The sequence below is a fragment of the Fringilla coelebs genome (genome assembly GCF_963513975.1).
Source record: "Fringilla coelebs genome assembly, chromosome: 8".
Taxonomy (NCBI): Eukaryota; Metazoa; Chordata; class Aves; order Passeriformes; family Fringillidae; genus Fringilla; species Fringilla coelebs.
Window position 1 is genome coordinate 21835994 of NC_140066.1, and position 25463 is coordinate 21861456.

The 25463-nt window shown below is 36.9% G+C and overlaps 1 protein-coding gene across 1 annotated transcript in view; it reads left to right on the forward strand.

Annotated features, from left to right (window-relative positions):
- The window catches only part of DNTT (DNA nucleotidylexotransferase), a gene marked incomplete at both ends in the record, with an annotated part of 76513 nt that extends 55438 nt beyond the window's left edge, over positions 1 to 21075 (forward strand). The window contains 3 exons of the mRNA XM_084209892.1: positions 94 to 357; positions 1813 to 1896; positions 20989 to 21075. Coding sequence (XP_084066018.1) covers positions 94 to 357; positions 1813 to 1896; positions 20989 to 21075 — 435 coding nt within the window. The remainder of the gene's footprint in view (positions 1 to 93; positions 358 to 1812; positions 1897 to 20988) is intronic.
- Positions 21076 to 25463: the final 4388 nt, after the last annotated feature.

Sequence of the window (25463 nt, forward strand, 5' to 3'; positions counted from 1 at the left end):
TTTCACATGAATTTTTACGACAAATGTCTAGAAACTCTGGAATGACAGTAAAACCAGTTCAGCAATTCAATATGAACAATATCTTCTCTTTAGGGCTTACTCCTTTATTGTGATATCATTGAATCAACATTTGTAAAGGAACAGCTGCCAAGCAGAAAAGTTGATGCCATGGATCATTTTCAGAAGTGTTTTGCAATTTTAAAATTGTATCAGCCAAGAGTAGACAACAGCACTTGCAACACATCAAAAAAATTGGAGATGGCAGAAGTCAAAGACTGGAAGGCAATCCGTGTGGATCTGGTCATAACCCCCTTTGAGCAATATTCATATGCTCTGTTAGGCTGGACAGGCTCCAGGGTAAGTAACCACAGCACTGTATGGTTCCTTAGCATTGCAAAGACGTTTTTGCTGTTGCAGGACTATTCAGAGTCCATGGATTTAAAAAAAATATTCCTGATGTCCACACATCGCATTTCATGTTGCCATCCACCCCTGATCGTGAGCTGGAGCTGATGAATTCATCACTAACGTTTATGGTTGTCTCTCTAGGAGAGTTAAGTTCTATTTCCCTTGAAGCTCAGTGTTTAGGTTTATGAACTGGAGTGCTGGGTTTTTGGTCAGTTGTGTTGTCTTTTTACATCATGATACTGTTAGCAAGTAATTTAAATGGTTACTGAGCAGAGAGATGATTTGGAAAGCATCACATAATTACAGGAAATTAAACATTTGAGGAAGAGATATTCTAAATTGGAACTTAATTTGTTTTGTAGGAAATTGAAAACAATTTGACATCTTTCTTTTTGGATTAGATCAAATGTTTTGTTTCAGTTGCATTTTAATTGACTCCTTTAAATTGTAAAAAACTTGAAAAAATTTAAAATTTAAAATTAGACACTGGTTTTGAACCAGAATAAAATATATTTTGATTTACATTTTAATAAGAAAACTTGAAATGATAGCTACTTTCACAATAGACACTAGTTAGCTGGCATAATATAAAATACTACACTATTTTCAAAACAAAAAAATTCTACCTAATGCAAACTCAAAACTCAAATGATTAATCTCTCTCCAGGCAGAATTATTTTTAATCTGTTCTACATGCTTGCCTTCTGATGTTCATTTTTTAGGGAGTGTTTACACGGTGCAATGGAGAGCTTCTGAGCCTTCTCTGAATTATCTTTTTGATGTGCTGGAAGCAGTACTGGTGCCTTGCCACTCTGCTCTGCTCAGGTTAATTGGAAGCAGGATGGTTTAGACCAGGCAAAATGTTGAAATTGATGTGTTCTCCTGCTGAGCTTGAGTTACTTCAGTCACTTTTTTGAGATAAAAAAATGTATTTATTTGGACTTTGGATTAAGCTCTGCAGACTTTGGGATCCTTTCTTATCCTGGAAGTGTCTGGCAACTTAAAAGCCCTTCTCTCAACTCTGTAGAAAGGAGTCTATGCTAAAAACACACAGTGTGAGGCCCTTTGGATGAGTAGGCAATGACTTCATTTTTCTCTGCCTCACTGAGCTCCTGCTCCCTGTTGGGCTAATTCAGCTCCAGACTGTGGGAGCCCATCACAGCTTTACTTTCTTATACAGAGCCCAACTACTGTCACAATAACCAACTGCAATGATGGACGGATGCAAATGTTTGGATTCCTTATCCAAACATTTCCCTTCAGAGGACTGATTTTATCAGACTATATTCCTTTAATAGAAGTAACTTTTGGTCCTTAGTTGATTATTTGGTTTGATGTTAGAAGGTGCAAAGGATAAGTATTTTGGTTTGTGCATGTGTTTGATATTTGCTCTATCTTTGACAGCAATTTGGACGTGATTTGCGCAGGTATGCTGCACATGAAAGGAAGATGATATTGGATAACCATGGGTTATATGACAGGAGAAAGGTATTGTATATTCTTAGAAATAAAACTAATGAGTTTTTATTTCCAAGTGTTCATTTCCAGTTAATTTTTTATATTCAAGTATATAGAATATTTTAGCTTGATTATCCATTTGGTGGTAAAACAGTTCTACCTTCACATGACTTAGTTTCACTGGTACAGCCTGATTATATCTGAACAATAAGTCTGGAAAGCTTTTTTTTTTTTTGGCAATTGTGAGGTAATTCCTGAAATGTAACGAGAAACGTGCATTAGACATTTGTGTTTGATAGGAACTGTGCAGCCTTCACAGAACTGAGAACAAACCATCTGTAAGTATTTGAAAAAGACAATTCACTGTCCCTCTGTCTCAGAAGGAGAGATCATTTCTGTGTCCCCAGCACACTCTCAACTCATATTGGTCTGACAATGCCAAGGCAGAAGGGATATTGAGTGATACAGGCTCAGTTAGAAGGATTGAGGAAGTTTTTGCAGAGTATGACACTAAGTAGGGATTAGGGATCATCCTGCTTTTAAACCCTGCATTCAGAGGTCTGGGTGGAGTTCTGTTTAGTCGGGTTGGCAGCCTGGGGAGTAATTGGAATAATTTCTGGTATAAAGGCTCTTGGCTGCAGTTATACTGGTCTCTGCATTTATCTGGCTTAATGTCTGTATTTGTATTAGGCTATTTAAATAATAAATACTGAAGATGCTTATTGATGTCAATACAGGGAAAGCCAAAGTACCACATCAAGATTTTACATTAATCTTTCCTATATATTCCTTATAGAATGGAGACTGCTTTCAGCATCCCTGCTTACATGCAGTATTGTCTCACTGGTTCTTCTAAGGAGGGATCTAAACTTTCACTCCATTTCAACTGTCTCCATATGTGCTCATCAGGTCCAGATGCTGCTATAGCATCCTCAGTTCACATGGAAACCTGGGGAAATGATCAGGCTAATTATCCATTTAGTCAGATATCCTGTCGCCAGCAATTGTCAATACTAGATGCTTCAGAAGAAAACATAAAATCAATAATAGATAAATATGCTATCATGTGTCTAAAGAGGATGTTTCTTCACAAAGTCAGGGATTATGTTAGTGTATTTCTGCCTGTCTTTTATATTTTAAAAGTATTCAAGATATTAACTCATTTCCTCAGTATAATATGGTTGATGTTATTATCTGCATATTAGTATGTACTCTGTTTTGGGTGTTACAAAAAATGGCACTAGGGAAAACCAAAAAATTTGAGGAATGCCAGTGTTATTTTTTTGTATGCAGCAAAATTTGCCTGCTTGGTGCATGAGTATGTATCCTTATATCTGCTGCTTTTAGTCAGAGCCCTAAGACTTTCAGAGATGAAAAATGGACACAGTTCTTTCATGAACAACATCAATCAGTACTATTTTTGCTTGACTATTTTTAGGCTTTATAACTGATATACCATTAAAATCTTTCTGGGGGAAAGAAAAAAGTGAGTTTCCATGTGTTTTTGACTGGATTAGCCAGGATGATTCACAGATAAATGATGAGTTTATGTTCACAGTATGCTCTGTGAAGAAAGATATACTTGTCATATATATACTCAGTAAAGATCTGAGGCAGAGAAAGATTTAAGGTCTTAAACATTCATTCATTTCAAGGGCCCTGCATTTGCAGTGTCCAGCCTTAAGTTTCTCCTGTTGAGTATCTGCCTTGGAAATTTGAAAAATACAAAGAAATGTGTATAGCCATGTTGTGGGTCCCCAAACCATCAGCTGTAACTGTAATTTAGTCTCCAGACCTTCTACATGTCTGAGTCTCAATTTACATTTCCTCAGTTCCTCAGCTGTACTGCCCTGAAGAAATCGACCTAAAGAGAAGCAGAACTCAGAAAATATCATAAGGCAGGAGTTCTTGACAAAGGCAAAGAAGAAAAACCAGCAAAACAAAACCCATACTGAATGAAACACAAAACATCCAGACCAAATCTTCAGGGAAAATTTCAACTGTCTTGACCACAAAGCCCTTGATCTACAATTTCCATGTATCAATTGAGGCACATGGTTTGGTCAGCTGTCCTTTTCAGGGAGGGACTTTGCTTTCAAATCTGTCACCCTCCTCCTTGCTCCCCAATATCTAGGTCTGCCATTTCTCATTTAGTTGCCAACACAGCTAGCTTGCTTCCAAATTCTGGTTTTTTGCTGTAAACCACAGATGCACTGCAGATTTCAAACACAAGAAGTTGTGTTAATATGTTGACACAGCAGAATACTGTTCTTGTTTCTGCTGCAGTCTCAGAAAAAGCTAAATTACATTAGCTGACTTTTTCCACACAGAAAGAAACTTCTAAGGCAGATATGCAATATGGAAAATTTCAGACCAGGGAGCACTGAGCTTAACACAGGCTCTTTTTTCAAGTAGTGTTATTCTAACAAGAAGCAGGGAGATAACTCTCTGGCGAGTATACGAATATTGATAATCGATTGTGTTAAATTCAAATATATTTAAAAATATTTTTACCTTTACAATTTTGCATTAGGTTATTCCCACAAATGACAGTTTGAACAAAAACCTTCCATACTGCCACCCAGTGTGTACTAAGATCAGAAATGTGCAGAATACAGCAATGAAGTCTGTCTGTGAAATTTGATGGCCCATAGTGGAAGAAGAGAAGTTTGCAGTAAATTGTGTGGCTGCCAAGGTTGATTCATTTTTAGGGTCATCAGAGTAGTAAGCTTAAAATAAATGATAAAAATAATCTGCAATTTTGGACAAGGGAACATAGGCACAAATTACAAAATGTTTAGGGTTGGTTTGTTAGTTATTTTTTACATTAAAGTATGAAGAGCAGAGAATCTACTTTATTGTAATGCTAGTGCTTTTCTTTTAAAATTGTTTGACTCATAGGGAACAATAAAAACATGGGTATTTTATCTGTGCTGCCTCATAAAATTGGAATGGAACATGAAAATATGTATTTCATAAGTGTATTTCTCTTTCTGAACTGAAATCTTCCTTTCTTAAAGCTAAAAAAAATCAGGAAGCTGATATCCCTTGTGGGAGCTGCTCAAGATCCCTCAACACAAGCTTAATTAAGGTTAATTAGGCACCATATGTGAAAACTGAAACACATCTTTTCCATATTTCTCTCCTGGTCTGCTGAAGAGAGGTCATCTTGTGTCACTGGCTCTGTCCAGGCTGACAGAGCTTCATGCTCAGCTCTAACAGTCACTGGGGTAGGATCTGGGAGCTGGACCAAATCCTTTTTGCTTCATTCTTCTTTTTTTATTAGTCTGTGTGTGCATACAGAAAAGGTATAGGAAGATCAGGAAGAGTCAAAAACTGTTCCTTGATCTTGCAGAAGACCAAGTCCTTTCTTTAAAAAACACTTGCCTGTCATCATTTAAAATTTTTCAAGTCATTATAAGAAGTTAATAAAGCATGCTATAGCAAATATTATTTGCTTTTATTTAATTTCTATTTGGTGGAATGTAACTGTACTTGTAAGGGAATGTAATTCATTACAAAAGAAAACAATTTCCTGATTTGCTCTACATTTCAATATATAATTCAGAATGCTTTATTCTTCTGTATTAATATTTATCAGCTGTTTGGCCCAGATGCTTGCACTGTGGCCTGCTGCTTGAAACATGATGGATGTCACAGAATCCCAGATTCCAGTGTTCAAAGGGTTGCAGCAGGAGAGAGTCCTGCTTACTTTAATGTATTTCCAGAGGGATTCTGCCAGGAATTGGGAGCATTAACACAGCAGTTAGGAATCAATTACATAGCTTTGCAGATGGGAACAAAAGGAAGAGAAATTTTCTCCAGGGACTTGTTACAAAGTTACACTGTGAAATTATTTCTCAGCTTGATTTATTTTTTTTTTCTTTCTAGTGTGAATCTTTTTCATATATTTGTTGGTTTTGGAAGACAGTGTGCAATTATCAAAGTAATGATTTTTTCAGTTCTGTAATAAGAAGGGCATTTTGTAGATCTTCCTTTCATAGGAAAATTGTGACAAAAAAGAAGAAAATTTGCTACCAATTATCTGTCAGCCTCTTTTACATAAAAAGATGAGTGTATGTCCAAATCTGTGTGTCTGTAGAACTGTGTACTAAAGGTATGGAAATTAGCACTTGTATATTCCAACCTGAGGTTGGTAGTTCCTGTGATTTACACCAGCTGGAGGTCAAACCTTACTGTGATCCCCACTCTTACAGAATAGAGTTCACTGATCAGTCACGAGGAAGAAAGACAAGCTGTACATTCCCCATGTCTTATGGTACTATTGCTGCCACAAATGGCATGACATTTTTATTAATGGGCAAATAAAATTCTCACTGTAAAACTTTCCCTATTCACGAATGAACAATATGCTCTCTAAGAAAAATAGAAATGGTTTTGCAAAAAAACCAAAAAACCAAACCATTTTTCTGTGTGAAGCATAAGTCAGGTCAGCTGAACAGTAGGCTCTTCCTTGGAAAAATTAAGGTCCTTAGTCTGTAACAGTTATCAACAGCAGTTATCATTCAAAATTTGTTTGGTCTCTTAGAGGGAAAGTCAAAATGTTGGCACTTTCTGCTAAAGGAATTTCTTTCTGCATCTCAGCTTTGGAAACAATCCATGGATCATGTTCCAAACCTGCAAAGCTCAGACAGCTCTTGGGGCTGCAAGCTCTGAGGCATTTGCTTGGCTGGCTGCTCCAGGCCCATGGAGCCAATGAGCTCTGGGGACCCTGGCTCTGAAGTACTTAAAATGACTTGCTTGAACTCAGGCTCCCAGCAGCCTGTCAGGCAGGATATTGAGAAGATATGCAAGCTGGCAGGAGCTCAAATAGGCTTAGGGTTTTTTTTTTTTTAAAGAGCCTAGTAAACTAGATTCTATTGGATTGTGCCTTTTTTTCAGGGCAATATTTTAATAATTGCATAATTTTTCTGGAACACCCAGGATAAGTGAGTAGGAAAATTCCAACAAAGTAAGATTCATTAGTGTTTTGCTGATTAGATCTGTTCAAAAAGCAATGTGATATTATTTTTGTGTGACTATACATGTGTCAGATAGAAATACTGTTCTCTAGAACTCTCACTTCTCTGGGAATCCTGGGAAGTTGCATTCTAGTGATTATCAGCCAGCCAAATCCATAAATCATCTCTTTCAGGATAGCTTGCAGTGAGAAGATCCCAAACAGCTACAGAAGATGCTTCTGAAAGATCTGCTGTTCTGTGCACAACTCAGCCCTACCACTTACATTGTGGGTGACTTTTCAAAATGCAGGATTTATCAACCTTTTTCACTCTTGCTTCCTAACTAAGCTTCCTTATCTGAATTAATTAAAAATTAGCACAATTCCCAAATACTTCAGAATCCATAGAAAAGTAAACATATTTTTGTTTGTTTTTACGTTTTGGCAACTATTTGGAAACTGTTCCTAGGAATTACAGTAATGAATGAGTTTTAAAACTCCCTTGCTGTGTGTCACAGAGGTTCAGCTGCAGTGGGGTTCCCTGTTGCTCTTTCATTCAGAATATATTTATTTTTCTTGATGCTGTTTGCTGTTCAGCAGCTACTCAGAACCAGCTCTGCATAAAACAGGAGCTAACTTCAACTGTTCCATGCTAGAAATTCTGAGTGATATATTTCTTCAAATTGCTATCCTTTGGGCATGGAAGGGAGCATGGGAGAGTTGAGCTTAATGAGCAGTGGGATGGGGGTGGGCTAGATGCCTTAAACTGCTGCAGGTACTTTTTTCTGTTCCTGTTTCATGTCAGGACATTTCTAAGGATGGCATGGGGAACAGTTTCATAGCTGGATTGTGGCCATGTAGAAAGTGTCTCTCTCCTGCATTTTATACACCACTCACCAATGAAAATTCTCAAACCAGGTGTGAGATTGGAGGATTGAATTTGCCTTGTAAATTCTGATTTATAACTTGTATAAACCCATATATTTTCACAATATTCCAGAAAATCCCTTTCAAGTCCAATTATTGCTTTATGCAGTTCATGGCAGCAAAAAGAAGTGATGTAAATAATTAGCATTGCTTATTTTTGTGAAAGAATAGATGGAGTTCTTGGGGTATAATAGATTAATTGAATTATTTGCATATGAATGTTCTTGCACTGACATTGTAGGTTGATTTTTTTTGTAAGAGAAGGATCATGAGCTCAGTGTTATTTTGAAGAGTCATTGAGGCAGAAAGCAGTTATTAATTTTATGTCCTATGTAAATTTAAGATGGGAAATAGGTCCCTTAATGTTTTCTATTAGAGAAATATTGGAAAAAATATGACACTATTCAGATGACTGATTGATGATTGATGACAATTTTGCATTTAAAAAACCTTGTACGAATTTGAATGACATGAAATGTTATTTAGTTGTTGAATAACAAGAGAGGTGGTTTATAGAACTGTTCCGAATAACAAACTCACAAGATGCTCTGAAAAGTTCATGGTGGGACCCAGCCTTTCAAGCCATTAAGTGCTGTGCAGTTACACTGAATATAGTAAGATTCTGTAATCCCAGATTTTTTAAGTGAAAGTTTACTTTTTCTTGGGCCACCATAATAAGCGTGAAAGGGGAAATTTATCCTGGGATTTCTTTCACACTGTGAAGCTCACATGTCCTCAATTGGCACCATCAGTATTGCAGTGTCCTTTACCATTTGCCTGCAGAGTGAATTCCCATCTACAAAAAACTTGACTCTTCAGGCAGAGCTTGTCCTGCCTGCCTTAGCAGGTATCTGTAAGGGCCAAGTGAAGGTGTGATTACAGCCCCAGTATATGGCTATTGTATGGCAGCAGTGCTCTGGTGAGCTGGCTTCAGGGTATCTGAGTTCTGCTACTGCCCATGTTTTGCCCAAGTAGCTGCTTCACAGACAACCTCCATGTTTGCAGCAGGCAGCCCTTCCAGCCATGCCTGGCGACATCCTTGAGCCTCTAGCCTCCCTCATAATATTCAGGTTTTTTCTGTGGCTGAGTCTGCATCTGTGTTGTAACTTTTATTTTGAAACATGGCTTACCTGACAGTGACCATGCTGGTGCAAAAAATCATTTTCATATGTTCCTGTGGAGGCTTGGCTCAGAGGACAGAAACTGCTCTGAGGAAGCCAGACTGATTGCAGGTGGTTGGGTGGTTACCTGCACTGCCAGAACTTTGTAAATATGTCTCCTAATAAAAAGCCAGCTTTGTTTATCAAGCAGGTATTTTTTCCTTTCACTGCCCAACACATTACTTCTCAAAAATCTTTTATCATCAGGAAGAGCTGTCTGTGATTTTCATTTTATTATATAAAGTTGTGTAATAATCACAGTGTTTAATTGTGTATTCAGTAGTTTCAGTCTCTAAGTCAGTTTTTTGGTATCATCTGAGAAAATTTACTCCACACTACCTTTCGTTGAAAAAGATGCTTGCAGAAGTTTACTTGCACAGTTAAAGAGACATTTTTTATGATTCTGTAAAACTGGAAGTTATAGTCTTATTTTGGCAGATGCTGCTCTAAAATTATAAAGTTATAATGGTGATATAATCAGCCTTGAGAACATCTTGATGAATTAAACATGCTGCAGCTGCAGAGTTTGCTTTAGACATCTGCAACAATGGCTGGATTAAAGCTACAGTAAACATAAAGATCCAAAATTTATAATATTGATTTCCACTGTGCTCTCTACAACTACCTGAGAGGGAGTTGTAGCCATGTGGGGCTTGGCCTCTTCTCCCAGGCAACAGTGACAGGACAAGAGGACACAGTCTCAAGCTGCATCAGAGGAGGTTTAGATTGGACATCAGGAAGAATTTTGTCACAGAAAGGGAGATTGGGCATTGGAATGAGCTGCACAGAGAAGTGATGGAGTCACTATCCCTGGAGGTGTTTAAGGAAAGACTGGATGTGTCACTCAGTGCCATGGTCTGGTTGACAAGGTAGTGTTAGGTCAGAGATTAGACTTGATGGTCTCAGAGGTCTTTTCCAACCTAATAGATTCTGTGATTTTAAGATTACTACAATTAAACACTGAGTGATTGTAAAGACATGCACATACTTTCATTTATGTTTCAATTCTTCTCACTCTCACTCAGGAAAATGGAAATTGCATATGTGATTTGGGTGATTTTTTCTTTTTGCACCTGGTCTATTTTCTAAAATATCTACTTTTCATACCTCTTGGTAAATTAAAAAATGATGATGCATTTTCTTATGTGCTTAAGTGTGCTTCTCCTTAGTGTTCTCTTAGCATTTTAGATGTTTCTCATACAGCATATGATTGGTCATTTTTACAAAGTTTGCATGTAATTCATGTATATATTTAGCTAAACCTAATCTCTCTGCAATACCAAGCTGTACATCTAACACAAAGATAAAAGTACCTAATTGTCATTTCCTATGCTTGGTGTGCTTTTTGAGCAGTTCAGTGAAACCTGTATTGCTAATGAAAAGATGTCTCAAAATGCATAAGTAGGTGCAGATCCTGAATATTTTGACTATACCTTTTTACTCATTTTAATTTCTAGGGCAGTAGAGAACCAATAATTTTCAATTGTGTTAATTTAATTATTCAATCAGTGTGCTGGGGCAAGTTATTGAATGGGGGGTAGGTTACTGAGTCTCATATTTTCTGTCAAAAGAAAAAAGTAATTAATTTGAGAAGAAGCTAGGTAGAGAGGAAGCTGGAAAAGGAAGCAGCTGAAGACCAGAGAGTAAAATGGCATAGGAAGTGGGAGTCAGAAGGGGATGATGGGTGTACAAATTTGATAAGTACATTCAGAGTGGCTGGAAAAAGCAATGGGGAATGGAAAGGTTAGATTTAATTAGCAGCTCCATTGTGGAAAGGAATCTAGGTTGGTTGAAAAGACAACTGAAAAGGACCACAAAAATAGAATGACAAGGAAGAGATATAAGTGGAAGTTTGATGGACTGAAAAATAAATTAAATTCATCAGGCTAATGCTCTAAGCTGGCAACAAGAAGAGGTGAATGTTCTGCTGCCCCAAATAACCGAGTAACCCATGCATGTCTCACTTAGCTCTGGATATGGTGTGAGAGCAGCCTGGAGCTACATTAGAAATCTGAGAGCAGACATCAGCAGCTTAGCATAGGGGAGTAGCAAACACAGGGAGCTACAGCAGATAGAGATTATAAAAACTCAGTTTCCTAAGACTGATTGATCCCACATTGGTCTGCAACTCAAGATTGTGTCAGTGCTGTCAGCAAATATTTGTTAGCCCTGTAGCACAGAACATTTCCTGCCTCGTGAACAAAGCCTAAGCATCTTAGAGGATTTGGAGTAAGCAGCATTTCTTTGAAGAAATGAAGGCTCTATGCATAAACATAGGAAAATTGAATTAAGGTCAAAATTCAATCCACCGCATTCTTAAATTGCATGTCTTTGATTTTGCAATACCAATAAAGTTCCTCTGTAGTGGTTTGTTTATAGTAATCCCATATGAATTACTCACAACTGAGTTTCATAGAATCCAGGATTTTGCTTTTTTTGCATTTCATTCATTCTTACAAAGCTTTATAACGTAAAATACAAAAAATCCCCAACAGTATTTGACAAAGCTGCTGTAAATATCACAGACTTAAAGTAAAACGTGTGTATAGCTAAAGTGAAGAAGGAAATAATCCCTGAGAATATTTTTTAGGACTCTGTGGTAGTACAGAGATTGTCAGAGAACTGCAGGGACAGTAAGTTTTTGATCTGTTTTTGTATACAACTGTGTGCTACTGAACATGTTAAAATTTTTGCCTGTGTTATCAGACAGGAAGTTCCAAGTTTCCTTTCACTTTGTGTGCCCCAAACTAAAAACATTTTAGTCTGGATGGCAATGTATTGTGGAATTTTTTTAATTTTTAAAATTGTAGTGGGAGATTGGAATGCATAACAATGTAGTGTTTTGCAACAAAGTAACCCCAGATCTGTCATTTTAAACAGGCAATAGTTCAATTTTATGTACAATATGGTCTTGTTTACAAACTAAATTTTAGCAAGTTCTGTTAAGTCAACAGATAATGTTTTTTAATATTTTATTTTTCAAACTGTCAGTACTTCAGCCCTGGTCTTTCTCTTTCGTCAAAACTACTTGGAGTAAGTAGATTGCAGGTAGAAAACATGAAGATATTTTGTTACACTATGTTATGATATAGCTGGGTAAGCACCTAGAATATTCTAACATTAGCCTTATTATTCTATTTTACTTGATTAATTTACTTGTTACTGTTCAGAATTTAATATCAATAAACCTCCAACAAGAGCTAGAGATGAGTGTAAGAGAAGCATTCCAGTCTGGTATTTCTGATTAAAAGCACAGGACAAGTCCAGTGGTAAAATGAAATGAGAATTTATGATTATGGCTTCTATTACATTCAAAAATTATTCATGCCCAGAATTATTGGAATAAATTCCACTGCATTATTTTGCATCAGTACCATTACACATGATTTTGCCTGAGGGTGTCAAGTCAATGGGTAGTGCTTGCAATACTGCTTTTTCAATCATGCTTTGTTATACTGTCATTTCAAAAAGTAATTCTTTTCCCCTCTGATTTATTTATCATCTTGTTTGTAGCTGGCTTAGGAACAGATTAGATTTTATTTTAAGGCAGGCATACTGATGTGAATATTACTGCAGAAAATACCAGTTAAACCTTAAAATTACATATGGAGATAATATATTGTCAGAGAAACTTCAGGTTATTGCTGCTGAAAACTGTTATGATACTGTCAAATGAAAAATGCACTGTGTCTGCAAATGTTGTGGGATATTATTATTGAATTTGTAGACATGCTTCACATTATGTTCTGTAATTATAAATTTGTTTGTGCTGTTGGTAGTCTCATTCATAAACATAGCTTAAATAGTAAAATGTCTAATTACAAGTAAAGCAAAAATCACCAATAGCCAGTCTTAAAAACAAACCTCTTCAAAAAACCAAACAAAAACATTGGGAAAAGCACAGAAGGAAAAATACTTGAAAGTTGCTAGTCATGTTTTTTAGGAAGGTACTAGAGGACAGATTGTCAGATGTTGTAACTATCCACAACATACAAACAATGCATGCTGACCATAGTGAAAGCAAATTCTGATGGTTAATTACTGCACAGTTCTTTGGGGCTTGATTCTGTGAAGTTTTTTTCATCAAGCAATGTTTCATGTTGAGAATGTTGTCTGACAGAGTACTGGTAGAGTGAGCTGCAGTCCCTCTCAGCAGATAGCAATATGAATATCAGGACCATGGAGAAGTTTCATTTTTCCATGGTACTTTCTGCCAGTGTTCATACTATGCAAGACAATCATTGAGTACAATTATTTGAAAGCTCTTACATACTGACAGGATTGTATGCATTTTTATATGGAAATTGCTTTACTTAGCCTTTTTTCCTTCCTCCCCACCCTCTCCATGTGTGAAGATTACTGAACACAGTGACTCTTGTTAGCACTTTGTCTACCTGATGATCAGCTGGAGATTTCAGAGAAGCAGCCACTATTTTACAGACCAGTGTTATGTTGTATTCCCATACTTTCATTGTCTGTTGAAGGCACTCAACCTCCTGTCAGTCAGTGCACTGCAGGAATTTATGGATCTTCCATAAAGCTTTCTCTGAGGTTGCTTTACAAAATTCTGGGTCTGTAAGTGGTGTAAAATTGCAAAGCTCTTTATTATGCTGAGGCCCAGAGCAGATTTATGTTTTCCACCAAAGATGTACAACATTGATTCTCGTAAAGTTAACGGTAGCATAGAGAAGGAAGAGAAAATTGCTGGCTTGCAGAGTTCTCCAAGCTCTCAGTGCTTGCAGAGTCTGCTTTCACCTAGCTGATGGCAGGTCAGCAGAGAGGAATGGAGTGGGCTGTGATGCTGAAGGGAAGGCTGCCTGGCACAACATGACAGACCTGAATGACAGCTGGAAATCCTGGTGCATGAGCTGCAGCTGTCATGGGTAGATCAGAGAGATGCACCTTCATCTGTTAAAAAGAAATGGAATTATAGTCCCTGTGGCTTAACATTGATATCACTAAATTCTGATACTGATGTCAATAATTTTTAAGTGTTGATGGTAGCTCTGGCCCCCTCTTAGTAATTTTAGTAAAAATCTCTCTCTGTTACCATATGTATTCCTTTTTGACGTATAGCATATAAAGCACAGCCCACTCTACAGCTTAAGGTGATGCTCAGTGACTCAGGTTCCACATGGTAAGGGTAGAAAATAGCATGGAGCTAGGTATTTAGGGAAGATTTTAAAGAAATATGCTTGGGAGTGGATGGCTTTCACTCACTTTATTTGTATTATTATAAGTCACAGAATAAATCAATATAAACCAAGTAATTATGCTCATGTTTAGATTAGTAAACTCAAATATAGGCAAAAACCACATGATAATTAAGTCAGAAAAAATGCTTATTTTCCTTTAAATCAGTTTCTAGCTATTGTTATGAAGAGTTATTATGCATTTTCTGATAGGTTTCCTCAGACCTTGTGGCTTATACTTTTTAGAGCTCCTATCTGTACCAGTTAACCACCAAATTCAGTCTGAAAATATCACTCCAGAAAGTGATTGCTTTTTGATAATGAGGAAGGTGGGAATATCTTTTTGCAAGTAAGCAACTTTTGAACAGGGAATAATTGAAATACTCAAAGTTTGCAACATCCTTTTTCTCCCTTCCTTGCAGCTGCTCCTTTTGCTGAGTCACTTTCCAGGCACTTTCCTGCACCTTCCTCTCAGAACCCACTAACCCACTTATCCATTCAGATGAAACAAAACCAGGTTAAGCTTTTTATTCAACCTGCTGCAAGGCACTAACTAAGTCTTACCTAAGGCCCTAATAAGTTTATCTAAAGTATTGCTCTGTTCTAGGTGCCCTGGTTTGCTTTTTCACTGGCTGGTGGTAGGAGTAAATTTGTGTGGTTCTGTAAATTTTGGCTTGAGTAAAATGTTCTGAATCATTATATATTAGATATTTTAGTCTGAGTTTGCATCTACCTGAATTCAGAAGTGTCTGAACTCAAATTCCACTGAAATTTTCTCTTCACTACTTTCTTCAGTTTTACCCCCCTGTCTTATTAATGTGTTGGACTTATTCTCCATGTGGAAGTTGCTGAACTGCGGAAGCTCATCAGCCTGGTCAGTATGTGAGAACTGTTAGCATGGGGAGGCCCATGAGGAGGTCATTCAAGTCAGTCATTCAACAACTCATCCATCCAGGTTTGGCTTTAGCCTTTTTCTACTCTCTTACTGACGCCCTCCATTCTGTCCTTTCCTTTTTTTTTTTTTTAATGTTTTTTTACTTATTTTTAGAAAATGTTAGTAGCATCTACATATTTATGATTCCAGGATAAGCCTAATTAAATTTGATGGGGATCAAGGATACATACAACTCAAAGTGTTTATTCTGGGACTCGCAATAACTTAATTGTCAGTAAATAGAATGTCCAATTAGTTGTGGCATGGAGTGAATTTGGATAATTTTTCATCAATCAGTCTGTAGAATCTGATTACCTCTCTTCTGATTGACCTTTCTGGGGGAAGATGTAAGTGTGAAGCTAAAGCAAACATATGCTCTGCCTGCCTGTCTTGTCTTCTCTTGGGTTTTCCTGACTCAGTTGCTTTGACAGTGGTCCTTGCACTTGTCACATCCAAGGATTCTTAGACATCTGCATTCAACACATTCAATGGTTGGCTTTGGAACTCAAGCTTCTGTTTTAAAATTATGCTTCCCTTGCTAGGGGATGACTTTTTTATGACCTCTGTGTTTTCAAGTTTACTTTTTGTTGTGAGCTAATGGAGGTATTCAGGCTCGTGAGGCAGCTCAGGCTTCCCAGTGGAAAACAGCATTGAACTTGTATGATTTCCTAAGGCTTGTTTGCTAAAGTTCACCAAAAATCCAGCCAGCTCACTGCAGTCAAATGGAAAAGCCTTTGGGATGTCTTTAATTTTGCACTGAGACCTTCCTTTTCTTCTCACTGGATTTGTGTCCTTTCAGTCACAGGCACCTTTAACTCTCAAAAATAGCAAGCAAATGCAATTATATAGATAGAAAGCACTAGGTGGGTGCCTACACATTTTTAGCTTTGCAAAATTTTACCAGTTGATGGAACAACATATTTTTTGCTTTCTGGTCTCTTTGTTGTTTCTTTCTTTCTTTTCTTACCTTTCAGGCAGGCCTCATTTCTGTTTTTAAAGAATAATGTAGAGCAAATCCCAGAATTTTCTTGCAACACTGATTGGACAATAAATGAAAATGTGACTACTTCAAGCTTTCAAATGTCTTTTTATTTCTTTTCTTCTCAGTATTTTGTGGATTAAAAAAAGTTGCTTGGGGCTATTGTCACATATTGCATTTAATATTCATATATCAAGAAAAAATTTTATGTTACAGCTACTTGTTTAAAAATATTTTAACAATGGTTACTATAGCATTCACAGAAATCCTCCCATAAGCGTATTGGTTGTTTGCACCTCTTCTAACTTGTTAGTTTTATTTCAGTGTGTGGTTATTTCAACATTCTCACAGATGAGAATAAATTTAATGCTCTTCCCATTTATTGTCAGAACCTTGCACTGAACTCAATGAAATAGGACCACTGAGTACAGAAGATAGCTGCAGTCAATCTAAGAATTGCAGGAAGTGTTGAAACAAAAATACTTCAGTGCATTGCTTTGTGGATATGTGATTGTGCAGACTTCTTTGATGCAGTGCTCAGACTGTCTCACAAGCTGAATATTTTTGGCATGGTATGCTGGAGTTTAGGTCAAAATAATCCAGAAGTCACAAACTGATGAAATGTATACCCATAATGTCAGGTATACCTTATGAAAGGCTGATTTAGTAAACACAGCTTCTTCCCTAAGTTTCTGCAGTGCTGGTGTGACCCATGTGCCCTGGTGGTGCATCAGCACCTGAACTGGAGAACCAGCCCAGGGGCAGAGAACAGGTGGGGTAATGCTCGGGTCAGGTAAACACACAGAACATTCCCACTGGCAGTCACGTGGCAGATATGATGCATTACCCAAGTTTCTGATTTCACAAGTCTTTCTGTAAGCCCCTTTTGTGAATTATTTTTTCAAGAATGCAAATGCTGTTTGGGCAAATGGGATCAGAGGAAAAGGGAGTGTGACCAGTTTAATAGCTTTGTACTTTTAGTCTGATAAGCCATTGAGGTATATTCTATCAGTTGTGGGTCTGACTTTATGGTGCACTGCTTCACTGAATGCCATGGCCTTTCATACCTAAAGAAGCTGTTGCAAGGAATGTAATCAGCATCCTCTTTTCATTTGTCCCAATTATCTTTAATTAAAACTCTTCAATTGACTTGACATAAGTGAGGACTTGTGAAGATGCCACTAAAGTGACAAATTCATGTGTAAGAAATTTAAGGTGCATTGTGGTATCTTCGACCATGTCTGATTAAGCAAGTCCTATTGCTATCATCATTCATCTACAACTGACTTTACCCATAAATCTTATTTTTAGAATGGACTCTGTCCAAGCACAATGAACAATTAAGTTCCAAGTTTGCAAATGACAGTCTGTCCTCTTCTTTTCTGTTGTTCATTTATCATAGTCTTGCTTACAGCCACTGTGATAATTTGAGATGGAAAGTGATGGGGGTTAACACTGCTTGGTATTTATCATTCAGTGTACTGGTAGAACTACAAAGTTAGGTATGATCATATTGTCGTTATATCTCCACTTTAATAATTTTTAAAAGAAAAGGAAATATTAAGGTAGTTAAACTGATGTGAATATGTGTCACTTGTTAATATGAAAATCAGTGATAGAAGACAAAAATTAAATTTAAAATCCCTCAACATCTTGTGTAAGATTTTGCCATTTTAAAGCATGCAACATAATCCTGGACACAAAGTAAAGGTTAGAATAAATGTGTATGTTAATGACATCCCAGGTGCTTGTCTAGAGGCAGTTTTACCAAAGAGTGTTATGTAAATTGCTAACAAGGTACTGTTGGCAATAATCTCCATGCCCTTCCTCCCCTCCCCAGTTTATTTCATGTAATAGTACAGCAGGAGGAGTCCAGACAGACCTCAGTGTTCATGGTCCTTCAGGGTCTTTTGCAAAAGGATGTGTCTTGTACACAATGTTATAATTTTCAAAAGGATAATGAAATCTGCTAGAGTACGACTGCATTCTTTCTGAATTACAGCTGTGAAGAATATAAAAATCAGGGCTCTGAAAAGTAGGAAAAATGGGATTTAGAAGGAAATTACTTGGTCTTCAAGGGCACAATTTGGCTGTGAACAAATTTTCCAATAGTTTATAAAGCAGAGTTATGCCAGTAATCAATTTGGAAACTTCATACATAATTCTTGTTCTTCAGCTAATACCAAGGATTATAAGGATTTAAAGAAAGAAATTAATCAAATTTCCACCGTGTGTCTGACCTTCAGAAAGGTGAAATCCACATGTACCTACAAACCTGGAGTACTTTACTCTGCAGCAGATTCTGCTGGTTCAGAACCATCAAATCCCATTTCATTAATCATAATATGGGGTACTAACATCTGTTTTTGGGTACTTCAAACTAATTTTCTGAGTTCATCTTCAGATGGGTTAAATAGTAATGAAATGCTATAGTGACAGGCTAAGACTTATTCATAGTATTACTGAAGTGTAATAGAGTATTTATTTTGATATCGGGCAACACACTGTTATTGCCAAGCAATTTGGTAATAAGCAGTTGGGTATCAGTCTGCTCGGAATACAATTAAATTTGTGCCTTTTGAGAAGGCTGGGCTGTTGGCTATTGCTGATTTATATAAGTAGAACTAGAATTCTGCTTTATTAAGTAATGGTTTTGTTTTGCTGGATGCATCGTATTAAAATGATGTGAAACCAAGTGACAGTAGAAGTATAACATCCATGAACTTTGGCAGTGGTAGTCAGGATATCATAAAGCTGTGCTAGCTCTGTGCCTTTACTCTTTGCTTCTCTTTCATCCAAAGTATTATTGATCATTAAAGACAAAATGAAAAACAAGGGGTAGCAACTCATATAAGAACATATTTGGATGGCAATTGTTCTACATTAGGTGTAGTTAATGGTCATGTTTACAACCACAAATGTAATATTTACATGCATTGAAATGACAGAATTGATTAAATGGGATAAGGGAAGAGTGTACGAGAAGCTCCAGAGCATTGTTTTTTGGTAAATTTGATTGATGTTGGTGGGGCTTGTTTTGGATCTCCAGAATATTAGTAAGAAGATGAAATAAAATCACAACTAGGCAAGCAGTTCATTACTTGTCTTGAGGAGAAAGAAAAAAAGCAAGAAAGAATGGTAGTGAATGCAATAATCAAATTTGCAGCACTGTATAAGCATAGATTGACATAGAAGGAAAATCATAGGTTATGATTAACAGTAATAACACTTACATTGCTGAAGCAGTTGGCAGATATCAGCCAGAGATTCATTTAGAAACATTGCTTGTAGCTACTGAGAATGGTATTCAGCATCAAATACTTTGTATTAGAAATTTTCCCTGTCAAGCAACTGAAATGGGTTTAGCTTGCAGGAAAACATAAAGTGACAGAACAAAAGAAATGGAATGCAATTTGGGGTCCCAGAGATATGAAGAGCGTCTATTAAAGAGTGTCTGTAACATCTGTCTACAAGTGTAAGATTTTTTTTTTTCTTGTTTTACTTTTGTTCTCTTTTTTTGCAGTAATGTAGGTGTATGGATTGCCCTCTTTTTCTTAATAATACTAAAAGAAAAAAAAAAAAGCAAAAAAATCCCTAAAATCCTGTCATCCCAGGAGACACTTGAGGAACAAAATATTCTCAGTATTGTTATTCAATGGGCAGTTGTTGATGTCTTCTTTCCTTTTCTTTTATCCTGCTCAATTTATATTTTCTACCATTTTTAGCTTGTCCTGCCTATGTGAAAAAGTTCAGTATTTCTGCTCTTCAGTGTTATTTGTAGGTTCCTTGCATTCCAGAACCTGACATTTGAATTTCCTAGGAAAAAAAGGGATATTCTTTCCCTCTGCTTTATAAGCAATCTTTGCTATTGCATAGACAGCTTTGATCACTCAGTTCTTGGTTGTGAATCTCTGGTGCCAGAAGTTGTTCCACCATTCCATGGGTCTGTCTGACCTGCTCATGGGCTCCTCTCCCTGACCCATTCCCATGGGTGTGCTGGACAGCCCAGCTCTCCTGGAGGCACTGCTCGGCAGCTGGCAGAGCACAGGTGCTGCTGGCACACAGGTTCCTAAACTCTGTGGTAGTCAGAGATTCTCCTTTCTCAAAGGAATTTATTTATCAGTGGGTTCTCCAGACAGCATTTCCTCTTTCACAATAGGGAGTAAAGCTAGAAACTCAACCCTGAAGTTTTCACAACACTTGAGTTTGATTATTCAGAGTTGAACACTGATTTAGACTTCAAATGATTCAGGAATTGCTGAAATATTGAAATATCTTTCTTGCTTCCAAACTCTAAATTGTGAGGTCTTTACTGTTTTAATATTCACCTACCTTAAAAGCTTTTAAAATTATTATTGTACTTTAGTGATGAAAGGAATGCATAAGGCTGTGTACTTTATTATATCAGCCATCATACAGCAGTAGGCTTGTGAGTGTTCCTGTGTAAAAACAATCTCCTGTATTATCAGAAGTGCAGGTATAAAAAACAAAACTTCCTTGTACTCTAAAACATTCAGAAGGAGTGTGTGTAAAGAATAAAAAAGCTTGGCTTTGAATTGATGCTCTTAATGCTTGGCTATGGACAATTTGTGTCACCATCAAATCAGTTTGAATGCACTTATTGAGAACATGACTGTATTAATTTTAAAATGTTTATGATTTCATGAAGGAAGTCCAGCTATTGACCCTTATGGAAGGGAAATGTAAGTTGGATTTGAGGGTCTTGAAAAAGTAAATCAAAACAAAGTTGCAAGCTAGTCATTAAAAGTGAAAACATCAAGCAGCATTAAAATTCTTTTTTAACTTGCTTTTGCATTTCAGGGTAGCTACTCTGATGAAGACAGTGTATTCTATAGAGGATACAATGGGCAGAACTGTCAAATATTAGCTCCTTTTCAACAGCAAAAAAACATCAATTGAAATTTCTTTCTAACACCATTATTGACTTTCCTTTTAATTTTTTTTCACAGAGGATCTTTCTCAAAGCTGGAAGTGAGGAAGAAATCTTTGCACATCTTGGCTTGGATTATGTCGAACCATGGGAAAGGAATGCTTAAAATTATTTGCCAGTGTACATTCATCAGTTGACTGCAATGGTCTTTCTGCCCACCTTGCAGTCTGGTATAGTTATACATACATATATAATAAGTATTTCTATGACAAAAAAAAAATTTAAATAAGTATTAGAAGCCACTTGCACTTGCTAATGTTCCTAGAAGATAAGTGTTTAAGTTTTTAAAAATCTTTTCCAGTCCTTTCTAGTTTTGAAGCTTCTACGTGGGAGTGATAAGACAGAGCTTGTTTTGGGGGAAAACTTGGAACTGGTGAGATTTTTGCTTATGATAGGAATTTAACATTAGTATGAACAATACTTGTTTTTTAAAGTAGTCAGCTACAACAATATGCAAATATTGTTTGAAACATTTGAGCTGAGTCAAAACATTACTGAAATGTATGCTGGTCTTTAACTGAATTTCTTATGTATTTTGCTGAATCCATGTATAAAATTGCTCTGTGTATGAGGCTTAATGACCTAGGCAGTAACTACTTTGCAGTCTCAGCAACTTGAGGCTTCAGCTGTAATATTTTCGTAGGTAGGGCACCATTCTACAAAAACTATAAACAAGTTGATAATCAGTGAGTTAAAAAACATTTCACAGGAAGGGATTTTGAAAGGAAAAGTGGAATGACTCAGTAGCAATCTTCAATTGTGTAGAAAAATACTATAAATATATAGTACTGATTTGGACTAAAGAGGAGTCTGATTATGAGGTGTAATGGTCCTCAATCAGGAATTTGAATCATAGCCTACATGAAAATAATGGTTTTAAATGTCAGGCTGGTGACTGCTCCAAGACAAAAGATTTTAATTATTTGTGTTCAATTTAGATAGATGGAACTTTATTTACTAGTGAGTGTGAATGCATTGGAATGGGATTTTACTTGAGCTGTTGGGCTATTGGCTGCTCTAGAGTGGTATTCCCTATCTTTAGTCAGAAATTCATCTAGGATGTAAGAGGCTTTCTGATAAAAGCCCTACAAGATATTCTGTTCCAGAAAATGTCAAGGTAGCTCTTGTGACCACAGTGACAATGAAGGACTTGTAATACAGTTATCCTGTAATAAACAGGGGTTTTCAGTGCTTTAGGAAATGAAGCTATTTACTGATCATTCATCATTTGAGAATAAAGGTGATTAAGAGCACCAGGATTGGTCAAATAATTTTCTTCCTTAAAAATCTGGAATTTTTTTCCTCTGTTGAGGCTGACTACACCTCTTGACATGATGAGGGAAGAATGGCAATGACAGGGCCGTGCACAACAGTTATTTCTGACAGTAAAGGCTTCCCATATTCAAACAGTATCTGTTACTAAAAAAAGTATGCTTATTTTGTTACTCATTACTTTCAACTGGGTAATAGACTTTTAGAGGACTGTGTTGTAAACTATTCCAAAATTTCAGTCAGGGTTGTAGAAAATTTGTTGATGGCAGGAATTTGCTTTTTGCCTGTGTCAATAAAACCACCCCATTTAAGTGCAGTTTTGCTAACTGAGCTGAAAATACAGTGCTACTTCCTAAACTGCTCTAACTATTAAGAACTTGCAGTGCTTCCTGCTTTATTGTGCTGATGTCTGAAGTAGCTTCTCTGTGTTTTGCATCAGGATGCTGACACTTAAGTAGCAGTGACATTTTTCAGTCCTAATGGAAGAAAACAAAAGCTATAGTACCTTGTCTGAATATTCTTTCTGCTTGGCCAACATTTATAACAAATTATACATTCCAGTTGGGCTGTTTCTGCAAACTTCAAGACACACACAAAATATCAAAAATTCTGAATTCCACATAAATAAATAATTCACATCTTGGGTGCCTATGCATCACTTATAATTATGCCACCTGTGAGGGAAAAGATACCAACACAAGTTCTATCAGCTCCTCCTAGGCTAGAAGAATTCAGCATATCACTTTATTCTTTTACTTCCCTCAATTTTTCTGAAGTTTATTTAGAATGCATCATACAGATTGCTTACTGAATCAACTATTTAAAAAAACTATGGACCTGATAAATGAGGGGTTGTGTTAAAGAGAAGAACAGCCTAGATGATTAGGATGGTTTGACCACGAGGAAGATGGCTTCTCATGTGCACACCCTCACTGGAGCAGCTGCTACCCCAGTCACTATTGCAGGTACCCTGACAGCAGCTGCCAAACCAGTCAGCTGAGGCTGTAATTAGAAAAGATAAAAGTCACAGAGGAGAGCTGGGAGGGAACAGGTTAAAGGAAATGAAGCCTTTATCAGCTGAGCATATCTGGATCCATGTGCTAGTGAAAAGTCCCTCCAGTGTGATGGAACTGTTGGAGTCAGTGCTAGCAAAGCTGAGCTCATCAAGGACAGGGGGGGCCTCAGGGCCTGGAAAGGGCAAACACTTGTAACAAGAACAGACCAACATTTGTAATAGGAGGAAGGGAAGGGAGAATTTCAGATCAGTGCACTTTAATATCTCCTAAATTGCTCGAATGATTAATAGACTGTATTTTTAATGCACCTAGAGGAAAATAAAGTGCTAAATTATTGGTAACTTGTTCATCAGAGACAAATCATGTCAAACTAATTCAGTTGTAAAGTCCCTGGAGGCTGTTTTTTAAAATGTCTGTCCCTCCTCCCCTGCTTCTACACCAAGGCAATTTGGCAAGTAGTGAATAGAGAAGGATCACTGGTTTAATAAGCATCTACATACTAACTCTCTCTCTAAGTAACTCTCTGGGAAAAAAAGAAGAAAAGTAAAAGGAAAGCCACTGTTATTTTTTTTTCATGGTTTGAAGTAATATATGATTTGTTAAATAATATCTTAAGGCAAAGGCAATGAGATATATTTAGTTTGATGAGTAATAATGTAGTTAATGTCTAAAGGACTGATGTAGTGAAGGAAAAGCTAATTTATCCACACAGCTCTACAAAATTGCTAATCTGTGCAACCTAAACACTCATACAACTGAAGCCACATGGACTTTCTGCAAATAACTGGAAACCTGAGAACGGCTGCTACTTTGCATAAATAACTCCAGAATGTTAAAAAACCCCAAACCTAAAGATTTGCAAATGTTATGATCCCCAAATCAAATGTTTTTCTACAGTTTATGGGCAGAATTGTTTGGCTTTCTGAGGTGAGACCATCTTATTCCTTGGTATGAAATATACTTTCACTTCTTGAACAGCTATTACTTTCTAGTTTACAGTTTTCTTTGGCAACTGCAGTTAAAATAACCAGGTCCTGGGTCTAACAGGTTAATTAAAGTCACATAAAAAAATGAAGACAGAGTTCTGGCAATCTTCTTTAAGAGGAAGACCAAGCAGTCTTTTAACCCTGCTGTGCAGATGCACAAAGTGTCTTTTACTTTAATTATGATGCATCAAATGTGACTTGCTTTAGCTGAAGAGCCTCTTTAGGTGTACTATAGGACATCCTTGATAGCACCAGCTGTTATGTGGAATGCTGTGAAAATGTATTTGTGTCACTCTGAGCTAAAGCTAACCTAAGGTATCACCTTGCACGATGTCAGACAGTAACTGGAAGAGGTTTTTCCCCATGAAAGCTGTTCAAACCCCTTCAGAATACTTAACTTAGAAAGCTATTTAATGTCTCCTTCAATAAATGTGTATTATAGGCAACCCATAAAATCTAACACTATTTTTCAGTGGGTGCCTCCAAACAAATACTATTCCCAAATAAATACTACTGGTGGTACAGCAACTCCACATGTGGGGGGGTGATGCTGGACTGCACATCACAGAAGCCCAGGTGCCTCAGGGAAATCACTTGGCTGATGAGAATCAGTCCTATCTGCACGTGGTGATGGACCGTGGGGAGAGGAGAAGAGACAATGTGTTGGGTAAGTTCAAAGTCTCACAGTTTTCTGTGTTTTCATACATAAACACTGAAAACCAAGCTACTTTTTTTTTTATGGTTGTAGGCATTCGATTCCAGTTCCTTCATGACTGTGCAGCAAAACTTAATGCTAAATGGTATATTTCCTTTTGTGTTTCATTCTTGCCAAAATCAACATGTTCATTCAAAGGGATTTTTGGAAATGGCAAGGCTCCCCAGACCCTTTCCCACCATTATGAGGTTTTAAGAGAACAATATTTATATGAAACCAACCCAGATGCATTTTTATTAAATAAAAAAATCCTGCTTTCTAGCAGGAATAGCATAATTTCATGTGTTTGCTGCTATATATACACATACTATGTCCAAATTATTCAGTCTTCTATCAGCTTCAATGTCTTTTCCTCTTAAGGAAGCTATGCATTAAAATATAATAGAAAATGTCAAGAATGGTCTCCATTAAAAAAAAAAAAAGATGATTTCTCTGCTGGAGATTATATCCATAAATTTGTGGTTGCAACATAGGGGAAAAAACCAAAGAATAAAAAATAATATCC